The sequence below is a fragment of the Diabrotica undecimpunctata genome, chromosome 5 (genome assembly GCF_040954645.1).
Source record: "Diabrotica undecimpunctata isolate CICGRU chromosome 5, icDiaUnde3, whole genome shotgun sequence".
Taxonomy (NCBI): Eukaryota; Metazoa; Arthropoda; class Insecta; order Coleoptera; family Chrysomelidae; genus Diabrotica; species Diabrotica undecimpunctata.
In genome coordinates, this window is record NC_092807.1 from 31,961,009 (window position 1) to 31,980,989 (window position 19,981).

Genomic DNA, 19,981 nt, shown 5'->3' on the forward strand with positions numbered 1-19,981 from the left:
TCAGGAAAATGTAGCGCTTTACGGTGTGAATTAAAAACTCGCCAAATCGACAATGGCGTCATCGTCCGTCACAGTTCACCATCCGGTGCATCCGCATCATCCGCTTCCGACGCCGTTGCCGATATCGATAGCGACGCCCTCTCGCGATTCGATGACATTTACAAGTACAAAAGGTCTGCTTAATGGACCGGGACAAAATAATTGCTTTTTGAATAGCGCCGTTCAGGTAAGAGTTTTTATACGTCTTTGAATGTAGACAAATTGTTTATTAAAGCGAAAATGAGTCGGTAGTTTTTATATTAAGATCGTGTATGTGTGTGGCATAGGTTACCGAAACAAAACTTCTTTGGGATAAATTTTTTTACGGTCTTATTCCGGCGATCGGGAATTTTTTACATATTTTTATGCAGTGCTCCCAGTTCCACGCTACAATTTTACAGGTTTACTGACCATTATTTATCAACGAATACTGTCCAGTAATAACAGATCTTCCCATGGAAGTCGTGGGGAATGGTGAATCAATACAACCTAGGTTTTCCCCCATGTCCTCTTCAAGGGATGCTCAAGATCTTGATAAGTGGATTGCTGAGATATACTTAGAGAACAGTATCTTCTAAATGAGCTTTGAAGGATGCTGATACGCATGACTTCTGCATCTTGCCTTTCCTTATAAAAAGTTGATATCCAGACCATGAAATATGAGGTAACGTTTGCTGCAATATCAGCTATCATCGGATCGTGGAAGCATGGTAAAGTATTACCACCTAGGTTCTCCACAATTGTTCTCCGACAATTAACGGATGCTCAAGATCTTTATGGTCGGTTGCTGGGAAATAGACAAGTATCTTTTAAATGAGCTTTGAAGGATGCTGATACATATGTCTTCTGCATCCTTCCTTTCCTTCAAAAGCTTTATACTCATAGACCATGAAATATGAGGCTGCAATATCAATTATCATCGAATGGTTCAAGAATTACCAGTTTTATGCTAATTCGATTAAATCATGTTAAGACATGAAAAACCACTAACGGTAGGGACTCCACAATAGATACGGCATTATTAACTATTTATCAACTGAGACGACCAGTGCGTGAGTATATTGTTCGACGCTTCGTTACTTATATGTAGCGTCATCAAGAGTACAGTAGGCTGCTCGTTACGAGATCTCAAGTATTCATCTACCCAGAAACAAAAACCAATGTACGTAGAGGTTAAACGGTTCTCCGATTATAAATTAACGTGAAGACGAGGGTCCTACTAAGATAATTTTCCTATCATTTTTGTGATAATTTCCGATAAATGTGTTATGTGCTTTGAGTCTATTTTATACCATAATAACATAGTCCTATTTTAAAAGAACATGTTTAAATCTGAAACTATAAATTAATTGTTTTGAAATAGTTATTCATGTAATTAATATTTCAATCAATTAATATTATTTAATGAGAATCGTAAATAATTTGTCTTTAAAATCATCAACATTTTTTTTTACCAGAAACCATTTCTGTGTATGTGCTTAAACTAGTTTTTATACAAATGAGGATTTGATGTAAATGATACCACCCGCAGATATAAAAATATTACCGTTGTGGTAGAATTGTAGGATTATTAATAATGTTTTATAATAATCAAAATATCTATCAAACCGTTTAAAAGATACGCTTCTGTGACGTGGTTACTCCCAAAAGTGATAAATGATGTGGCGATGCCGAGGTGCCGCGATGGTGGAATTACTAGACAAGAACCCCATAAAGTTTTTTAACTCAGTCGATGCATTCACTAGTAAATTTCACGTACTTTATTATATAAAAAATCTTCCCATTTCGCCTATAAAACTGGAGATAATAAAAAAATCAATTTGCAAATAAGTAATCTGTAGTATTATATTAGCGTGAAATGTATGTCACTCTTCTCTCAGATGATTTTTTTGAACTTCTTTTAGCGGACCTTCACACAACAAACTAAATCCCAGCATGTAATTACCGGAGTATGATTTTCTCATGTCCGAAGATCAAAAAGGTCACGCATCGTGGAACCTTTCTGACTCCCCCAAGCTACCACCACCCCTCACCAATGGCAGACATGACGTTAGGGAGGATTTAATTGTTTTTGATCTTGGATGACTTGGGAAATGGGGCATCCGAGAGGCCTTTCTCCCATGATGCTGCTTTAGTAGGGAGGGGGTCTCGTTTTGTGGTTTTCAATAACAATGAATTTTATAAACACAATTTTGGTCTAGCAATGGGCTCTAGTTTATCTTCATTTATAGCCGATGTATTTAAGGAAGATTTTGAAACAAATATTATTTCTAACAAAATTTAAAACCCACAGTATATTGGAGATATGTAAATGATGTATTCTCAATATGTGTTTAAATTGTTGAATTAAATTGAGTGGTCGCTGGTTAATCGTGGTGGTAAATAGTTATAGGGTGAAGAAATAACTTTTAAAACTAAATCTCTTCACACGTTCTTTATTTTGTGCTCTTATGGCAACATATGGAAACATACTACTCTTATAAAATTGTAATGACTTTGCCTAGGGCTGACAGGGTTGCCGTCTAGGCAAATTAAAACTTAGGGCTAAGAATTTACATATAGGTACATAGAATAGAAATATTTTGAAACAATAGAATAAAAATATTTTGAAACGATTTTAAACAATATGGTCTCATGGATCAGAGTTGTTGGACACATTCCTGAATGATATAAACGATAAAGAAGAGAATATGGAAAAGATAACACGGAAAAGGCAAGGAAATCTCCTATCCAAAACTACAAGACATCATGTCTATAATGCATCTTATTCCCGAAGATTGTCAGTCTTTTTAAAAAAGTTTGGTGGGAGACGTAAACTTGAAAGAAGATTTAGATGGGTTCACGGGACTTCCAGATTTTGAAATCGAACCAATTATTTAAATCCCAGTAATTTCATATTAACATTTTTTTAGATTATGCGCCTGATTATGTAACTTAATAATGGAAAATAAATGTTAGTTAACTTTGAACTCACTTAAGTTGTTTTGCAGAAGAGAACCAAGCCACAAAAGTGGTTTTTGTTTAAAACATCTGATTTGTTGAATCAAATAGTATGTGTTAAATCAAATCGAATGCATATATTAACGATTTTAATGTTAAACCATAATTATTTTTAATAGAGAATTTTAAATTTTATCGTAAAGTTTTTGGCTAATATCTCAGTTTTAATAAAGTGTGGGTTGGATCCTTTCTGTAGAATCCCATCCATTTACGGTTTTCTGTTAGATTGCAAATAATTGTAGATTTCAATATATTCCATAAGTGTCACATGATTTCTTTAACTTATGTTTTTGTAAATTTACACCAAATACATCCATATTTTTCATTATTTTAAAAAATCTATAAAGAAATATTCCATTGTGTACCAGATCAAATAATACCTGTGAATTAAAAAAATGTCTGAAACATTTACCTAATAAGAGACGATAACCATTAATGATTTTAAAATAGACCAATTTTCATGTCTAACATGTAGTATTGTTGGTAAGAATTACACCTTACATAACAATAAAATGCCTATAATAACGGACTTTTTGTACCTTTAATAACGCTCCTTTTATGTCCTAACAGTACTCCTTGTAATATGTAATAATAATAATACATGCGACTAACGTTTCTCTCGCTTGTGCTCAAATGTTCAATTATATCTTGAATATTGATACACTATTATAATTAAAATTACAATTTGAATGATTGTCTTGATGTAACAGCAGGTGAAAAAATAGGTTGAGATTTTGTGATATTTTCTCACGTTGTGTTAATTAATGTTTTGTCAATGTCTGATTTACATTTAAATAGGTACATGAGTATGCTTCTTTACACTTATTGGTTAGTAACAACATCTATAATAGGCGATAAATGATATTTATATCACATTATACACTGTGTGTCAGCCAAATGGAATAAGTTAGCTAATAAATAAATGAGGGAGTATTCGAAAAAACTGTCGAACACGTCGATTAGAATTTATAGTTGCGCATTTTTTTCCATAAAACTTTTTATACGGGGTGTATCAGATAATGGTGGCCAATACCAACTTCCTTACTTTAAATAGGACACCCTGTATATTAATTAATTTTTACATTCCTCAGATCATTTTAGAAATTTTTTGAATACAATGTCCTATACCTATCTTTGATTGTTTCGGAAATATTAAGTGAAATGAAAAATTCACATTTAGATAAGAAAATTATCTATTTGCCGAAAGTCAAAATGCTTGTTTAGGAGATGTTCAAAATGCTCCTCACGAACGTCTTGGCAACACTCTAACCGTGAATAGAAATTTCTTCTAACGTTACTCAACCTCTCAGATCGATCTGATCGCAAGCGTTATTTGTCTTCGTAAGTCAGCTTAGTCAGTGGCTTTAGTTTTGTATACAATACTTTTTACATATCTCCATAAGAAAAAGTCTAATGGCGTCAAATCGGGGGATCGTGATGGCCATTCCATCGATCCTCGTCTCCCTATCCACCGATTTGGAAATATTTGGTTGAGGTACTGCCGGACATGGATTTGGTAGTGGGGTGGTGCTCCATCTTGTTGAAACCATATCATATTCACTGAAACTTGTGGGTTTCCTGGATCAGGATACAAGTTGGCCAACTTTGGCACTACATTATTTTGGAACAGTGCTAAATAATTGTCGCCTTCCCAAGGTATTGAGTATTGCCTTCTCTCATCCAGTGAGGATTTTCCCTGGACTCTGACTCATCAGAACTCTCAGCGTGCACTCATCAGAAAACAAAACATGTTCTAATTGGATCACATTGCTGTCTATCATTGCCATCATTTTTTCACAAAAATACGTTCTCCTGTCAAAATCATCTTCCATGAGCTCCTGAGTGTGTATAATTTTATAGGGATCATAACAGCCAATTTAGTATCCTTACTTATTGCATTGGCAGCTTCTTTTTTCACCTTCCTAATATGGCCTAGCTCGTGGAATTGCTTCTCTATTTCACTAATTGTCCCTTGAGATATGTGCGGCAAATCAGGAAATGCTTCGTGAAATAAACGAGCTACTTCCATTTGCGTCCGTGTCTTATCTCCATAGCCAATCATCTGTATAATTGTAATTTTGTGCATTTCTGTTAAATAAATCATTTTTGACAACTACTTCTGTCATGTAACAATAAAACATTGGCGTTTTAAACCAAAGTAAACAATTTTTTGTTTTTTTTTAACATATCGATAAAAAGGAATGCTTAAATAGTTTTTCCTTACTTTATCATTACCAAGACCTAAATGGGTAAGAAGTATTAAGACAGTGGTAGTGGTAGCGACTTTCGAGAAATAAATAATTTTCTTTTCTAAATGTGAATTTTTGCATTGTACTTAATATTTCTGAAAAAGTCAAAAATAGATATGGGGTATTGTATTCAAAAAATGTCTAAAATGATCTAAGGAAGCTAAAAATTAATTAATATACAGGGCATTTTATTTAAAATAAGCAAGTTGGTATTGGCCACCGTTATCTGGTACACCCCGTATAAAAAGTTTTATGGAAAAAAATGAACAACTATAAATACTAATCGACGTATTCGACCGTTTTTTCGACTACTTCCTCATTTATTTATTAGCTAATTTATTCCATTTGGCTGACACACAGTGTACGTATATAAAAGTTTGTAGCAGGCCGTTTCAGGCCCATAGCTTAGTAATTTTCTCCTCAATCTTCTTGCTTTGACAAAATCGCTTATTCTCCCTTCGCCGAACATTTCATAAATTTCAGCATTTGTTCTTCGCTCCCATCCTATTTCTGTCAACTTTCCTAAAAAATTCTTCTTAATATTCTTCGTTCCCATATTTCAATTTTCTGTTGTAATTTCTTTGTTAACACCCATGTCTCGCTCCCATACGTTAGAATAGGTCGCAGGATAGTTTTATACAGCCTTTTGTATTTCTCGATACCTTTTTCGATTTTATTATTCTTTGCAAACTGCCTGCGTAACTGTTTCCTTTTGCTATTGGTTTGCTATTCGCATTTATTTGTCACAAGAACTCCCAGATATATGTAATCCTCCACCTCTTCAATTTCCATAATTTCTCTTCCTAATGCAATTTCCATATTTAGTTTTCTGCTTTTCTTTTTCCTATTCTCCAGCTTCATGTATTTTGTTTTATTTATATTTATCTGTAATCCCATATTTCCTGCGGCTTCTAGAAGATTCTTAGCTATTTTTTCTAATTCTTTTCTACTTCTAGCCCAACGTAGAGTGAAAGGAAAAATCGAGGGAAAGAGAGGCCTAGGAAGGAAAAGACTATTGTGGCTCAGAAACATCCGACAATGGACAGGGCTAAATTTTGAACAGCTAATAAGAACAGCTGAAGATAGAGAAGAGTTTAAAATTGTAGTAGCCAACCTCCATTGAGGAGAGGGCACTTTAAGAAGAAGAACCCAAAAGTACAACATTATCAGCATAGGCTAGACATTGGTGACTCTTATTAAATATTTTTCCCACTCTATTCATATTGCTGTCTCTTATTATCTTTTCAAGGGCCAAATTAAACAGCGTGGTGGATAGAGGATCCCCTTGTCCTATATCTTTCTGAACTCTAAAGAATTGGCTCTTCTTTCCATTAATCTTAACTGTGCTTGTAGTGTTCGGAAGCGTCATATGTACCAGTCTGATTATCTTAGACTGGATTTTGAACTCCTGTAGTGACTTTATCAGTTTTGATCTACCTACATTGTCATAAGCACCCTTAAAATCGACAAAGAAAAGGTGGGTCGATATGTCGTATTCATATGCACCAGAGTGAACTTGTTTCAGCATAAAACATGGTCACCATTTGATCGATTTTTTCTAAAACCAGCTTGATAGTCGCCCAATATATTTTCTGAGAAATCATAAGAGAAATCATAAGATTTCCTACTGGAAGAAACTGAATTAAAATCTTTACCACTGTGCTTTCTACAAGTTCCAAAACAGACAGATTGATGAATTAGTCGGCAAGGGAATCTAAAATATGCATTCCACATGCCGTTCATCATGGTCAAAATTCGTAGTGAATTCAGTTTCTGGTACTCCAAATAGAGTACAGAAATAAAACATAATGACGGTATTAGATTTTTATTTCGATGCAGGGCAGTGGCAAGCCGCTTATACGTATTTCAACCTCTTTAGGTCTCATCAGAGCGGCATATGCTGCTGCTCTGAATCGAAACAAAATCTATCCCGTCGTAGGACAATAATTATCGAAATAATTATTTACAGACTCTACAACGCCATCTAATAACAATAAGAGAAATCATAAGATTTCCTACTTGGCGAAACTGAATTCAAATCGTTACCACGGTGCTTTCTACACGTTGCAAAACAGACAGATTGATAAATTGGTCGGTAAGAGAATCTAAAATATGCATTCCATATGCCGTTCATCATGGTCAAAATTCGTAGTGAATTCAGTTTCTGGTATGTACTTCAAACAGAGTAAAGAAATAAAACATAATGATGGTATTAGATTTTTATTTCGATGCAGAGCAGCGGCAAGCCGCTTATACGTATTTCAACCTCTCGATGCTGCTGCTACTTCTATTTTTCTTTCTAGTATGGTTACCAGTACTTTGTATGTGACGTCCAGGTGACTATTCCTCTATAGTTATCACTACTTGATAGGTCTCTCTTCTTATATATTGGGTGTATTATAGACTTGCATCACTCTTTAGGTATTATTTCCTCTTCCCAGATATGACATCTTAGTTTGTAGATTTTTTCTGTGAAGTAGTCTCCTCCATATTTTAAGTTTTCTGCTGCTATCCCGTTGTCTCCAGGGCTTTTATTGATTTTCATCGCAGTAAAAACTTCCTCAACTTCATTCTTAGTTGGTCTTGCAATATCTATTCCATCCATTGGTATTGATTCTCGTTCATTGTCGATTTCCTCCTCTATTTCACCGTTCAGGTGTTCTTCGAAATATTGTTTCCATCTCTCCAATTTTTTTTGTTCATTTCTTATCAGATTACCTTCTTTGTCTTTAATGTATGTCGTTTTTGAATTGCAACCTCTGCTTATTTCTTTAACATCTTTGTAAAAATGTTTTATATCCTTCCTTTGGTATTTTTCTTCCATATTTTGAAGTTGACTCTCTAAAAGCTCTCTTTTCTTCCTTCGGCAAATTTTCTTTACTAATTTCCTTTGCTCGTTATTTCTTTCTTTATCATTATCATTTTTTGTTTGCAACATCTTTGTCTATTTATTCTATTTCTTTTTCACATTCTGTGTCCAACCATTCTTTCTTCTTTTTCCTTTTAGTCTTTATTACATTTCTATTCATAGATGTTTTTATACTATTTTTGAGTATTTGCCAGTTTTCTTCTATGCCATTTAATTGAACTGTTACGACGCGGTTATAAATATTTTCTAGATCTTGCCTATACTTGTTGGCTACTTCCTCTGTTTTCAATTCGCCGTTGATATATCTTATGTTTTGCCTTCTTTTGGGTTTTATTTTTTCTGAATACTCATACTTTAACTTAACTCAGACCATAAAATGGTCCGAATCAACGTCAGCTCCTCTGTAAGTTCTTACGTTAGAAAATTACCACATGATCAATTTGGTTCGTTTTCCCGGTGGAAGGTATTATCGATGTGCCCTTATATATATATATATATATATATCTTTTCGCTTAAAATGAGTACTCATTATCTTTATTTCCCTTTCTGTGGCTAGTGAGATTAACCTTTGTCCATTTTCGTTGCTTTTTTCGTGCTTACTTTCGCCCCCTGTGATTTTCTTGTACATTTCTTCTCTTCCCTCCCACCTTTGAATTTGCATCTCCTATAATTATTGGTATGTCTCATCTTGGTGCATTGTCCAAAACGGTTTCTATTTCCTCATAGAAAGCATCTCTATATCTCATTGGTGTAAGATATTCATGTTCCGTACGAGATGGTTTTGTTACTGTATTCCCGATGTTTCTTTTCTACGTCAATCCAGACTTAAGAGAATTAATATATATATATATATATATATATATATATATATATATATATATATATATATATATATATATATATATAATGTCCGGTTCATAGCGTTCTGTGGCTTCGGTTCCCAGTCTCCATTCACATCTATCGGCCCAGTCTCCTGGTCGTAGATCTCTCTGACATTGCCTTTTAGATTCCATCAAGCCATCTTGGTTTTGGTCTTTCTTGTTTTTTTTTGCTCGGGTGGTTGTCAATCCAATATTAATTTCGATAGGCGATGGTCTTTTATTCTCTGTACATGCCCGTACCAAGCTTTTTTTGTTGTATTTTTTTATGATGGTGGTTGTTCTCTCCATGATTCGTCTAATCTGGCGTTTACACAGGACGGTATTATTGTCACTGGCGCAAACGAGACAGTTGATTGTCATGTGTAAACTTCTAGTTTCCTTCAACAATCGCTGGCATGACAGTCGTTTTATTGGCTGTCCTGGCAAGTATCATAACAACGTTCGAGACAGTTTAGATCGACTTAAGATCGCGGAAACTAAACAATTTCGTGGACAGCTCAGCTTTAGCATTATTTTAGGATTTGGATTTTGGTTTTAGGATTTAGCATGATTTTCTAAGACGAAAATTTAAATTCAGAAAAGTTTTTGAATTTGCTACAAGAAGAAATTTTATCGAGACTTGCAGAAGTAACTCCATATGAAGAAGAAATTTCAAATGGATTGGTGTCCCAATACCTACAATTTAAAACTGAAAATGTACTTAAAATCTGGTGTCTCGAACCAGAACAATAATTCCTCGAACTCATATAATGAACTCTCCCCTTAAATCTCTATTATAATGTAGATTTACTGCACGTACTACTCTTTAAGTCATGTATAGAGAGATGTTTTAATGCATTTGAAATCATAGCGAAATAGATATTGACAACTTCTACGAACATTTCAGCGAACATCTAAATATAAACTATATTGAAGGAGGTTACAACATAGAAAATCAACAAAATCTACAACGTCAACTACTCAGTGAAGACCCAACAAGAGAAGAAGTGTCAAATGGATCCTAAAACTCAAAGACAATAAAGTCCCAGGAATCGATGAAATCTGTTCGGAAATGTATAAAAAAGGTGGTGATCAACTTTTTGCAGCAATCCATAAACTAATATTACTTATATGGCAGAATGAATGGGTACAAGAAGAGTGGCTAAAGGGAATAATATGTCCGTTGCATAAAAAACCAAATATATGTTGGTTTCTAAAAACCCCCGAAATATCCAACAGAGAATTCAAATTAACAACCATACCTTTGAGCAAGTCAAAGAATTTACATATCTTGGATCGCTAGTAAACGCAACAAACACGACAAGCGACGAAATAAAAAGACGCATAGCAATAGCAAACAGAACTGTTCACGGCCTCCAGAAACATTTAAAAAATAAAAATATAAAACGTGCAGTAAAGCTTAATATATACAAGACATTAATAAGACCGGTTTTGATATATGGGGCTGAAACGTGGACCTTATCTCAAAATGATGAAAGACTTCTTGGTATTTTTGAGAGAAAAATTCTTAGAAAGATTTTTGGGGCCGTAAATGAAAATGGGCTATGACGTCGAAGATACAACCTTGAACTATATCAGTTATACACCGATCCAGATATTGTGAAATTCGTTAAAGTACAGAAACTTAGATGGGCTGGACACATTGCTAGGATGTCAGATCACGAATACACGCAGAGATTAACATTTTCAAAACCAGAGGGCACAAGAAGTAGAGAACGACCACGAAGGAGATGTATTGATGATGTGGAAGAAGACCTACAGATTCTAAGGGTCAGAAGATGGACGGAAGTTGCCAGGAATTGACAGGAGTGGCGACTTCTTTGTGAGCAGGCCAAGATCCACAACGGATTGTCAAACCACTTATTAATTAAGTGTTTTATTATTAAATTGTTTATTATTAATTATTTAAATTTCAACAAATATTAACAAATTTAGGGTGTTTATTACCGGCAATTATTAAGGCCAACCAAATATCTTGAAAACTACTCTACACTTAAATACTAAGAAGTACCATAAGGCCTAAATTTAATTTACGGTATTTATCCGCATTACATTAGCATATTATAATTAGATATTAAGTCAAACATCGGCAAGCAGTACAAAAAGAAAAATTCACGTTTAATATCTAATGACTGGTGTGAAAAACTGTATGAGGTTTAATTGTTACAGTTCTGACAAATCACCTTAAACATTTCCATAAGTTTGAGTTAAACAATTTTCCGTTACGCTTACGGAGGAGGGCATTACTAATCCTTCTTTTTCTTTTTAACACAAGCAAGTGCGCAGACCACGACGGACGGTTCAAGGCTCAGCGGGTCAGAGTTTGAGTTGGAACCATTGTTTGGTATCTTTCACGGGTCAGTGCGTATACCGGAAGGACTAATTATATGTAAGAGAGTTAGTTCTGCACAATCGAACTCCTTCCGGTAACCGGTAACGTCTCGTGGTTTGGGAGGAACAGGTTGTTAGACACTTGATAATAGACTGAGTCAAGTGGATTTTAGATTATAAAGTTGATAAGGTGTTGGACGTTACTATTAATGAAGATAATACAAGATTTTTTAAACGGACAGAAGTTTATTTCACTTTTTAAGTACCTATTACTCGTTGTTTCACATTTGTTCATCTGTGCACAAAATCTTTTAAATTACTATTTTTTTTTTATTTACAAAAAAATCCGCTTTAACCTAATAATATTATTCAGCTTTTCGTTATTGGTATTTTATGGACTTTACGGTCATAAAATGTATGTTTGAGGTATTGGCCATGTTGTAACTGGCTGATTGACACCTAGTCTATGCCAATAACAATAAAAAAAAAACCTAAGGTTATTAGTAGTTTTTTAAAAATAAAAGTAGGTTATCCATAGTGTTTTTAAATTTAAAATGTCTTTAAGACTGTGTGGTAAATGATATTTAATTCTGTGATTGAACTTTTCACACTTTTCCACCAGCACATGTTTTCCCGTAATGGATAAACCGCACTCATCACAAATTGGGCTTTCTTCTTTCTTAGACAAATGTTCATGAGAAAACTGGGTATGTACAAGTCGTAAGCGGGAAACAATTATTTGCTTTCGTCTGGATACCTCTGGTGGTTGCCATGGTCCAATCTTATTTTTTATCTCCTGAAGCTTTGATTAACGCATTAAAAACAAGAAAGAGTGGAAAAAGCCGTGGATCTGACATGCTTCCTATAGAAATCCTAAAAATTATTGATGAGAAACACATTGATGTTTTAGTGACACTTTTAAAACAAATTTATAGTTCAGGCTTATTACCCAAAGAGTGGTTAACGTCGATTTTTATTTGTCTCCCCAAAAAGAAAAAACCCAAGAGAATGCAGCGATTACCGCAGCATTAGCTAAAGTTACTACTAAAAGCCATCCATAACCGAATATATCACAAACTGGACATAGACGTTAATGATACACAAGTTGGTTTTCGCAAAGGCCTACGAACGCGTGAAGCTCTTTTTCACTTAGTGTACTGATGCAAAGATACCTGGACGTCAATCAAGACGATGTTTTATTGACTATAATAAATCATTCGATAAAATACGACATGAACAATTAATGAATGTCCTGAAATCAAAGAAGATTGATTACAACGACCTCAGGATCATATCAAATTTATACTATAAACAGCGAGCAAAAGTACATGTTAACAAACAGCTGTCAGAAGAAATTGAAATTAGACGTGGAGTGAGACAGGGATGCGTATTGTCGCCAATTCTTCTTAATGCCTACTCCGAAGAGATCCTGAAAAGCTCTTGAGGATGAAACAGCTGAAATAAAGGTAAATGGAGTTCCCATTAACAACATTAAATATGCGGACGACACTGTGATCTTAGCCGAAAATATCGAAGATCTTCAGAGACTAAGGACCAGAATAGCGGAGTATGGAAAAGAGTACGGTCTAACAATGAACGTCAAGAAGACGCAATTTATGAGAATATCGAAAACTCAAAGAAATAACGGGAATCTTCTAATAAACGGAACCAACGTCGAACAAGTGGACAAATATGCATATCTGGAAACAATGATTAACTCCTCAAATGATTGTATTCAGGAGATCAAAATCAGAATAGAAAAGGCTAGAGCAAATTTCAACAAAATGAGAAGAGTGCTATGTACAAGGGATTTAAAATTGGAACTAAGAGTTAGGTTGGCGAGATGCTATATTTTTTTCGACTTTCTTTTATGGAATGGAATTTTGGACCTAGAATGAGACATCAATGAAAAAACTGGATTCATTCGAGCTATGGGTGTACAGAAGAATTCTGAAAATATCGTGGACAGAACACATCACAAAAAAAGAGGTTTTGAGAAGGATGAATAAAGAAATAGAAATTTTAAATACAATTAAAACAAGAAAATTGGAATACCTCGGACATATTACACGTGGAGAGAAATACACCTTGCTCCAACTGATTATGCAGGGAAAGATCCAAGGAAAAAGAAGCTTAGGGAAGCGTAGAATGTCATGGCTGCGCAACCTGAGAGAGCGGTACGGATCTACATCAAATGAACATTTGAGAGCAGCCGTCTCAAAAGTCCGAATAGCTATGATGATTGGTGACCTCCGCCGCGGAGATGGCACTTGAAGAAGAAGAAGCTTTGATGGTGTGGATTTCCATTTATTGTTCCAGTTCTCGAACATGTGCTTCATGAAATAGCTTTTAAGATCCATGCTTACAGATTGTGGTGATATGGGAATAATGTTGTCGTTTATAACTTCTTTGGCATTTTTGTCTGCTGCTTCGTTACCTGCTATTCCAACATGTGATGGGACTCAGAGAAACTTGATGCCTTGATGCTTGTATCTTCAGTATGCAATTTATTTAGTTCTTCCTTTATTAGTAAGACTAATGGATGGTGCGTGTATAATTTCCTGATTATTTGTAGTGATGACATAGCATTGACAGCAATCCGACAACTTAACTCAGTATGGTGGGATAGACACCTAAATATGAAGACAAAAACGCAGATTTATAAAACATTAGTGCGAAGTATTATGACATATGGGGCTGAAAATTGGATCATAAACAAGAAAAACAGCAGTAAGATAGTAGCAACAGAGATGGAATGCCTGCGAAGATGCTGCAGAGTAACAAGAATGGATAGGAGAAGTAATGACGAAATAAAGCAAAGAACATCAATAGAAACAGACATACTAACATATATAGAACAAAAAAGATTAAAGTGGTATGGACATGTAAGAAGAACTAGCGACAGCAGATGGATAAAGAGAATAACCGAATGGAGCCCCATAGGAAGGAGGAAAAGAGGACGACCCCGAAAATCCTGGAGGAACGAAGTAGACGACGCCATGAGTAAGAGAGGCCTAAACGATGGAGAATGGAACAACAGAGAGAGATGGAAACGGTTGAGCGAGGGAAGGCAGTTAATACTGTAGAATCCCTAAATATATATATATACATAGAATCTGTCATCTGTCTTAATATTTTGTTTATCTTATTTGCATTTGTATGCAGTGTCGCTTGGTAAATTGCATAGAGCTCTCTTATTAATATAGTTGCAGTATCTGGAATTTTATGTTTGAGAATCTCTTTGCTGTTAATTATTGCCACTCCGACTCCATTTCCAGTTTTAGACGCGTCTGTATAGTATACTGTGTAATCGGAGTGGGAGTTAATTAGATCTATGAAGAGTTGTATGATAAGATTAGGGTTGGTGCTATTTTTTTCGAATTGTAATAGACGGCAATTGACTGTTGGAATTTTTTTAATCCAAGGTGAACATGAAGATATATTTTTGTATTGATATAAGGGTGGAAATTGCTTCCATTTAAGTAGTTTCATTGCATGATGAATTCTGCGGGAATATGGAAGATTGAACTTTGAAGAGTCATGGATATATCTAAAATGTTATTTATTGGAATTCTTTTGTTTAAAGTTATGCTAGAAGTGCAATTTCAGGGTTATTACTATTTTTTGCCTGTTAGTATTTTCTATATTACTTAATATTTTTATAATCAGTTTTAAATTGGTTATTTTTAGTTATATATAATTTTAACTGATTTTTAACACACATTTTCCAGTATATTTTCAATATCAATGCTTTTCATTTGTACTATTTCTTCATATTTTCTTCTTAGTTCATATAAGCAACCTTGCTTGTTAATTGGTGGACTGTTGCCTCTAAGGAAGAGTATGATTCCATCTATTGCACAGTCACCCATACTTTTTTTATCACTTGGTGATTTGTTACTTGCTATTTTAAAAACTCTTAATGTCCGTCATTCTACTGATGTGATTGTTGAAATTTGAATCGAATCGAATGTATGCATTACTAACCTTGTTTAGGCTTTGTGCCTCTTCAAGGATGAGATTTTGGGTTTGGATAACGTGAGACGTGAGTCGGTGTTCTCGCCGCCTTCCTAGACCAGCACCTGCTCTTCGTAAATTTAGTAACAAGACTGCCTCCAAGTTCCATTGATAATAAACGACTCTTTTTAGATGTTGGGCCTTTTCGGTTATAGGATAAGCGCCTGGAGGTTAGCTCTGGCTATATCGTCATCTAGGATCAGGAATAATTGTGCAATGAGATTGGGAAACCACAGAAAACCAATTTCCCCTTGTCCTTGTAAATTGATATCGACTCGTAAGTTTACGGAGGTGCTCAGTTTACGGAAGTGCTCACTTTGATGTGTTTATTGGTTGGTTGGGTATATTTCTGTATAGTTATTATTGTATATTGTGTTGTTTAGTGTTTTGTTTATTGGGAAGTTGTATATGTATTTGTTGGTTTGTGAGCTTTTGTGGGTTGGTAAAGAGTGTATGTATGGAGTGTGGTGTGTAGTGTTCTGTATGTATTTATGTGTGTAGTTGAGTGAAGCTTTTGTTTATGGTATTGTTTATAACAGGAGGTTGATGTGGCATACCTATATAAGAAGTTGGACATTTGGTTTAGTATCGGACCCCGTGTCGTTTCTCTTTTCAGGGAAGACATTGAAGAGGATCATGGACGTGAAGTGGATTAGTGATTTCATGTCCGAGAATAGGGTAAGAGGGGATTTGTTTGGTAGTGTGTAGGGGTTGTTTTTGTGATGTGTTGTTAGATTAGGTTGATCGTGTGAGAGGTAGTTTTTTTTTAAATGTGAACAAACTGTAATTATGAGGTCATTACGTCAGTTTGTTCAAACTAGTTTCATTAAATATTTGACCGTCTAACACGGGATTTTCCGAGACCTCAGTATTGTCTTCTTCCTATGCCCACCAATGAAGATTGGCGACCGCATTTGTATGTAGTATTTGTATGTGGTGTATCGTAATTTTATTGTTCTTCATGATCTTGGTGACTTTGACCGACCATGAAATTCTCAGCATTCTTCAGTATTCAATGGCTTCGATCTTCTTAACTAATTGCGCTTTGTCCATGTTTCTACCCCGTACAGTAGTTGGGGTCAGACGTAACATTCAACAAACCTCAGTCTCAGAGCAGCATTCAAATTTCTGTCACATAATAACCTGAATTTTAAGAACGCTGCCCTTGCCATTTCTATTCGTACCCTGATCTACTGGTCTGGATCCAATTCACAGTTGACGTAGGCTCCCAGACATTTATATTTTTCCACTCTCTCTATTTGCTGCCCACAGAAGGATAGTTGGTCATTATTATTGAATTATCATCGGCATTATCATAGCCTTGGTCTATCACTTGTTGTTGGTGTTAATGTCAAGTGCCATTTGAATGCATTCGCTATTTACTGTATCTAATAAAGTTTGTACCTGTTTCATACTCTCAGCCCTAATTACTGTGTCGTCTGCAAATGCTATGGTGTTTATTATTTCGCCACTAATTTTTATTCCCTCTTTTCATTACCATAAGACACGGTTTTTCTGAAGATGACATGTGAATTACGTTCAAAAGCGTCGAAGATAAGACCCAAGGGGTCAGGCAACCTTGTCTGACACCTTGCAATCGGTATATTTGTTTCAGTTTCGTTTATCTTTACTATTGTTTTTTGGTTCCAATATACAGCCTTTATGATTTCAATGTGTTTTTTGGCTAAATTTATGTTTTTTAGTTAGTTTATTCGTTTCATATGCTGAATTCAGACAAAGGCCGTTCGAAAGTTTATGAAGGGTACAAAGCCTAAGTATAAAGCCCAGTTTTCCAAAAGCCGATCAACGTTATCTCTATCTCACTAGTTTTAAACACACTGTGTTTTGTCTTTTGGGAATATTGTTCTTGCTTAATTTCTATTTTTTAAGAGTGTCTGTTTATCGACTAACAACAAAAAGCTACTTTTTGTATAAATAAATTACCAAGTGCCACTTGCTATTAACATACGCGTTGCTGTAGAAAGCTACAAGAGTAGCCAATAACAATTATGCCATTCATGAAAGTTACCTTAACTTTAAGAGACGTTGAATGGAATAAAAAAATCAAAAATATTCAATACTGTTTTATTGTTCAGATGTAGTAATGTTACCATAAAATAAAAGCAATAAATATTGAATGAAAGCAATAAATAATGTAAACACACAATCGACCACCTTCAGAACGACACTGGCGGGATCACATAAACAGGAACAATATATTAAGCATTCTATGCTTAATCTTAATATGGTAATTTTGTTCACAATTGGACAGCAATTTTAATTTTTTATGTACATCTCGTTGGTTTTTGATTAAATAAGCTACTCACGCGCCAGATGTGTGGATGTAACGAACAAAGGCACTTTTTGTTTTAACAAAGGTTATGTAGGAATTTTCTAATTTCCTCTACAACAAATTGTATTATGTGACGACTGTACAAGTGTAATTATTGCTTTTGAGATAAACAGTATGAAAAACATAGAAAAGTTAAATAAATGAGTAAAATTGAAAAAAAATTTAAAAACTTAAAATTACATATACAATTATACAACTCATTTTAGTACAGCACTCTTGGCCATTTATCACAATTCCTAGGCCATTGTTTCTTATTATTAGCATTATACGAGATTTTCTACGAAATTCCAAGTTTTTATTGGTAGTCAATTACATGATATTCTTCTCATATTGACGTAAACGGACAGTAGTTGTTTTATTTTTATGGTATTTGTAGCTGATATGCTCATATTCATTATTTCTTTTATTTTGTTTATTTTTACGCGATCTTGTTATGTGTGGTAGCAGCATCTTCACCAAAAAGTTTTTCTATTGCGTTTAATTATTTCTGCAAATAATACTTGTTTACTGTCCACACTTCTCCCCTGTCCTTTATCATTCCTAAGGATGTGGTGACGTTATAGTATTCAACGTATGGTTGTTATCCATTCTTCTCTCTCAGAGAGAGAGGGTAAGGGAAGGAGGGAGGGAGAGAGAGAAAAGAGAGAGAGAGAGAGAGAGAGAGAGAGAGAGAGAGAGAGAGAGAGAGAGAGAGAGAGAGAGAGTGAGGGAGATAACGATAAGTATAAGAGTAAATACGTTTTAGGGGTAGCTTATTATTTTGCTGTTAAAAAGTATTAATTTTGCAACGTTTGTCTTGTTTATTTAAAAAATTACTATTTTATTGGTGGAATCAATGGGCTACACGCTGATATAACTTTATACATAATATATGTAAAGTAAGAACCATAGAAAGTTTTAAAATCCGTATAGCACCAAAACGAAAGGAAAAGATTAACCTTTGAGGTCAAATCAAAACTAGTTTTCTTAATCTAAACACACATTCCCGCACAAGCGGGTCACCGTTGTTTCAATAATGGCATGCATAGAAGTTGTCGAGAAAAAAATTTAACGACCTTTTGTGGTAAATTATTTATTGCCTGTTTTGTACCTTTTTTAAAACAGTGTTGGGCTTACTAGTATTTTACATTTTTATAAAAACCCTATGGTAATATTAAAACATATTCGAGATTTTGACAGTGTAGCACACCCATCAGCAGAATGTAGTAGGCTCTGGTTGCCAAGTCAGAAATGCTCGAGCTATAATGTTTTTTTCTTGCAAATATTCCGCCAGATTTTCATTAAATTTAATTTTATATAAAAATCAAAACAATAAAAAGATTACGTTAGCGACAGAATTCAGACAGACTTCATGAATTTAAAAGTCAATCCCGTTAACCACGGAGTCACTGCATATTAACGTAAAATGGTTTATAATAAGCGATATTTTACGAGTAAATGTGTTTCTTTCAAGTTTTCTTAGAACCGAAAGTAAAGGCTTCCGGTTTCGTTATTTCCCACAGCACAACTTTGTATGCTGAATCCAAACCCACTATCAGCTCGTCTGTATTTATTACAGTTTTATCTGCAGCAACCCTCGCACAGACTGATCGCACATAAGTAAAAGATTGAAATTTATAAAATTCATTATTGTGATCCTTCTTCTTCTTTAGGTGCCGTGTCCATATTCAGACGTTGGCCGTCATCATGTTTACAATTTCCTGAAATCTCTCTCTATCGGCTGCTGAGCGAAATAATTCTTCTACTGTGGTACCACACCATTGTCTAATATTACACAGCCATGAAAGTTTCTTTTGAGCAATCCATCTCTTTCCTTTCACTTTTCCTTGTATTATAAGGCGAAGTATATGGTATTTGGGTCCTCTAATTATGATGTTTATGATCAGACGTTCTGAATTCAATATTTTAAAAACATATTCAGTGAAATTGTGCAAAATCCATGATATTTTTAGGATCCGTCGATAGCACCACAATTCGAATGCTTCTAATTTGTTGAGCATATAATGTCCATGTCTCACAAACGTATAATAGGATAGACCACACGTAACATTTCAGGACCTTCTTGCGAATATAAATCGAGAGGTTTCTGTTACATAAAACTGGTTTCCAGATCATAAAAGCCTTACGTGATAGTAGTCATTACGCCATATATTATTCAGCTTAATCTCAATTATTTTTTCATTCGCTCGTTCTCTGCTTCTAAAACGTCGTTACCATGGCGGAATTGTTAATGTTAATCTGT

General features: G+C 34.7%; 1 protein-coding gene across 1 annotated transcript in view; it reads left to right on the plus strand.

The window, feature by feature from the left end:
• ec (ubiquitin specific peptidase echinus) overlaps positions 1-19,981 on the plus strand; it is a 370,800-nt gene that overhangs the window by 98,010 nt on the left and 252,809 nt on the right. The window contains exon 2 of the mRNA XM_072531844.1: positions 5-226. Within this exon, the coding sequence (XP_072387945.1) occupies positions 53-226 (174 nt within the window). The 5' untranslated portion in view covers positions 5-52. The remainder of the gene's footprint in view (positions 1-4; positions 227-19,981) is intronic.